This window comes from Agelaius tricolor, unplaced genomic scaffold (genome assembly GCF_023055355.1).
Source record: "Agelaius tricolor isolate 1412-34295 unplaced genomic scaffold, bAgeTri1.0.p SCAF_31, whole genome shotgun sequence".
Classification (NCBI taxonomy): Eukaryota; Metazoa; Chordata; class Aves; order Passeriformes; family Icteridae; genus Agelaius; species Agelaius tricolor.
In genome coordinates this window covers 549427-552694 of record NW_027269291.1, presented here as the reverse complement: position 1 = coordinate 552694, position 3268 = coordinate 549427, and the positions used below count along the sequence as shown (strand labels likewise).

The 3268-nt window shown below is 61.7% G+C and overlaps 1 protein-coding gene across 1 annotated transcript; it reads left to right on the top strand.

Annotated features, from left to right (window-relative positions):
• Window positions 1-420: 420 nt before the first annotated feature.
• HOXB1 (homeobox B1) lies at window positions 421-2794 on the top strand. Its single transcript, XM_071450908.1, has 2 exons — window positions 421-979; window positions 2265-2794. Exons 1-2 carry the CDS (start codon window positions 421-423, stop codon window positions 2573-2575), a joined length of 870 nt encoding a protein of 289 aa, XP_071307009.1. The 3' UTR covers window positions 2576-2794.
• The last annotated feature ends 474 nt before the right edge of the window (window positions 2795-3268 follow it).

Genomic DNA, 3268 nt, shown 5'->3' with positions numbered 1-3268 from the left:
GAGCCCGGCTCCCCGCATAACTCGGGGCCCTTTTTAGCACTTTAAAACCACTCGCGGGTCGCCGCGATCCTTCCCCCCGGCGCCTCCCCGCACCCCGCTCTCTTTTAAAGCCTTTGAGGAGAAGATTTTGACGCGGCCGTGTTGTTATCAGATTGATGGGCCGGGTTTGATTGAAGCCCCTTTGTCATGCAAATGTCAGGCCCGTGATGGATGAGCCCGGAGCCGGCCGCAAACTTCGGGAGCCCCGCGCTCATTGGGCTGGGCCCGCTCCGCCCGCGGGGTCCCCCCCGGCTGGGCCGCGCTGCCGCGGGGTCCCCCATGCCCGGGCAGGAAGTTTCCCAGCTTTGACAGACGGCCCGGAGGTTGGAGGGCAGGCGGCATCGCCCCCAAAACGGGCTGACCCTCCTCCATCACTGGCAGATGGACAATACCGCCATGAACTCCTTCTTGGAGTTCGCAATTTGTAACCGCGGCACCGCCGCCTTCCCGCACCTCGCCGAGCCCTCCCCGTCCTTCCCGCCGTGCTCGGGCAGCCCCGCTCCGAGCTCCGAGGGTCCCTTCGGCCCTGCGGCCCCCGCCGGCCACCTCCCCCAGCACGGCTTCCACGCTCCTTCCTCCTCCTCCTCCTCCTCCTCGTCCTCGTCCTCCTCCCGCTTCTCCAGCCCGGCTTACCCGGCCCAGGGTTACCCGCAGCTCTACCTGGCCCAGCAGGACGCGGACGGGATTTTCTTCCAGGGCCCCTCGGGCTACGGCTCGGCCTCGCTGGCCGAGGGTTTCTGCGGGGCGCCGGGGCAGTTCCAGCCCGGCCTGGGCCCGGAGCCGCCCGCGGGCCCCGCGTACCTGCCCGGCCTCTACGGGGACATCTCGGGGGCCCTGCTCGAGGAGCCGGAGCCTCCGGGGCACCCCGAGCCCGGCGCCAGGGCCGCGGCAGCGCAGACCTTCGAGTGGATGAGGGTGAAGAGGAACCCCCCCAAAACAGGTGAGTGTGGGGTGCGGGGCTGAGGTCCCCAGGGTTTGGGGTCGTCTTCCAGAGGAGCAAAGGCTTGAGTTGGGTTTGGTTGGGTTTTGGGGGGTTTGGTTGTGTTTTGGGGGTTTTTGACGGTTTGGTTGGGTTTTGGGGTGGTTTCTTGGTGTTTGTGTTGGGTTTGGTTGGGTTTTGGGGGGTTTGGTTGGGTTTTGGGGGGTTTGGTTGGGTTTTGGGGTGGTTTTTTGGTGTTTCTGTTGGGTTTGGTTGGGTTTTGGGGTCCTTTCTTTGGGTTTTGGGGGTGGGGTTTTTTTCTGGTCTTTGGGTTTGGGTTTGTTTGGGGTTTGGGGCCTTTTTCTTAACCCCTGCCCAGAGATTTCCCATCACATCCCACCAAGCATCCCTGAGCTCGGCTTCCCGCAGGCCCGAGGCCGATTTAAGCCCAGCTCGGAGCAGGAAACTCCCGGCGCTTCCTCCTCCTTCCCCAGCCGTGCCCTCCATCCCCTCCTCCATTGTTCCACTTCCTTCCCCACCACCTTCCCTTAAAGCCCGGCCTTCCTCCTCCTCCTCCCCCGCCATCATCACCCTCCTCCTCCTCCTCTTCCAGCCCTTCCCGCGGGGTCCGGGGATGGATCCTGGGGGGAAATCCAGGGAGAAAACCCAGGGGGGAAATCCAGGGGGGAAACACAGGGGGAAAACACAGAGGGAAAACTCAGGGGATGGATCCTGGGGGAAAATCCAGGGGATGGATCCCGGGGGAAAATCCAGGGATGGATCCTGGGGGAAAAATCAAGGGAGAAAACCCAGGGGATGGATCCCAGAGGGAAAATCCAGGGGAAAACCCAGGGGATGGATCCCAGGGGAAAAATCAAGGGAGAAACCCCAGCGGATGGATCCCAGAGGGAAAATCCAGGGATGGATCCCAGGGGAAAACCCAGGGGATGGATCCCAGGAGGAAAATCCAAAGAAGGGATCCTGGGAGGGAAATCCAGGGAATGGATCCCAGGGGGAAAATCCAGGGATGGATCCTGGGGGAAAACCCAGGGAATGGATCCCGGGGGGAAAAGCCCAGCCGGGAAGATGAGGGGATGGATCCCCAGGATCTCCAGGATCTCCAGGATCCCCAGGATCCCCAGGATCCCCAGATGCATCCCCGGGATCTCCGTGCGGATCTCCGGGAAAAGCAGAGCCCGGAGCGGGGCCGGGGCGAGCGCGGAGCTCGGGGCAGGGGAAGGGGACGGCCCTCAGGGGAGGGATTGCTCCGGCCGCTCCTGCCCTGGCGGTTTTTGGGTTTTTTCAGGCAAAACGTCGGAGCTGGGGCTCCTGGGGCCGCCCAACGCCATCCGCACCAACTTCAGCACCAAGCAGCTGACGGAGCTGGAGAAGGAGTTCCACTTCAACAAGTACCTGACGCGGGCCCGCAGGGTGGAGATCGCGGCCACCCTGGAGCTCAACGAGACGCAGGTGAAGATCTGGTTCCAGAACCGGCGGATGAAGCAGAAGAAGAGGGAGAAGGAGGGGCTGGCCCCGGCCGCTGCTCGCAGGGCGGCCAAGGACGAGGGCTCGGATCCCTCCTCGCCTGAGGCCTCGCCCAGCTCCGGCTCCTCCTGAGCCCCCCCAGAGCTGCCGGGGGTGTCCCCGAGCCCCCGCAGGACCCTCGGGGCCGTCCCCACGCGGGCGGCGCCGCTCGAGCCTCTCTCTTTATTTATGGCCCCTCTGCGGGCGCCGCGCTCCCAAGGAGCGGCCGTGGAGCGATTTCCCAATTTCCGTGTCTCAGGGACTTCTCTGCCTTTCCCCTTCCCCTCTAGGAACTGCACTTTCAACTCCAGGAAAAAACAAAACAAACAAACAAACAAACAAAAAAAAACTTTAATTTAGTTCGCTCCCCTTTGGAAAAACGAGCGCAACGATTTTTTCGTTTTCCCTCTCCCCCCCCCCGCCCGATGCGTTTTTCCTCCTTGTGAGAATGTAAAACAAAAACCCCACACACACACAAAAAAAGAAAGTTACGGGCATTCTTCCCTTTTCCTTTCCCTTTTATTTCCTGATTGTAGAGCTCGAAACCAGCCCCGAGGCGCCCAAGACGCTCGAGGCCTCTGCCAAGACCCAAACCCTCAGGAAAGGAAAGGAAAAAAAGGCAAAAAAAAAAAAAAGAGAGAAAAAGCGCAATTTCCTGCTCCCGTTTTGCACTATTTCTGCTTTACAGGGTTTTATTTCCGCGCGAGTTTTTGCTGCTGCCGGCGGAGGAGGGGACGGGGTTTTGTTATCGAGTTCTGGGAGCTCCCGGCAGCCCCAGAGCCCGCA

Coding starts and splice junctions, on each gene's coding strand:
- HOXB1 (XM_071450908.1), top strand. CDS start 421: ATGGACAATACCGCCATGAACTCCTTCTTGGAGTTCGCAATTTGTAAC. Junction 980..2,264: donor GAGGAACCCCCCCAAAACAG/GTGAGTGTGGGG, acceptor GGGTTTTTTCAG/GCAAAACGTCGGAGCTGGGG.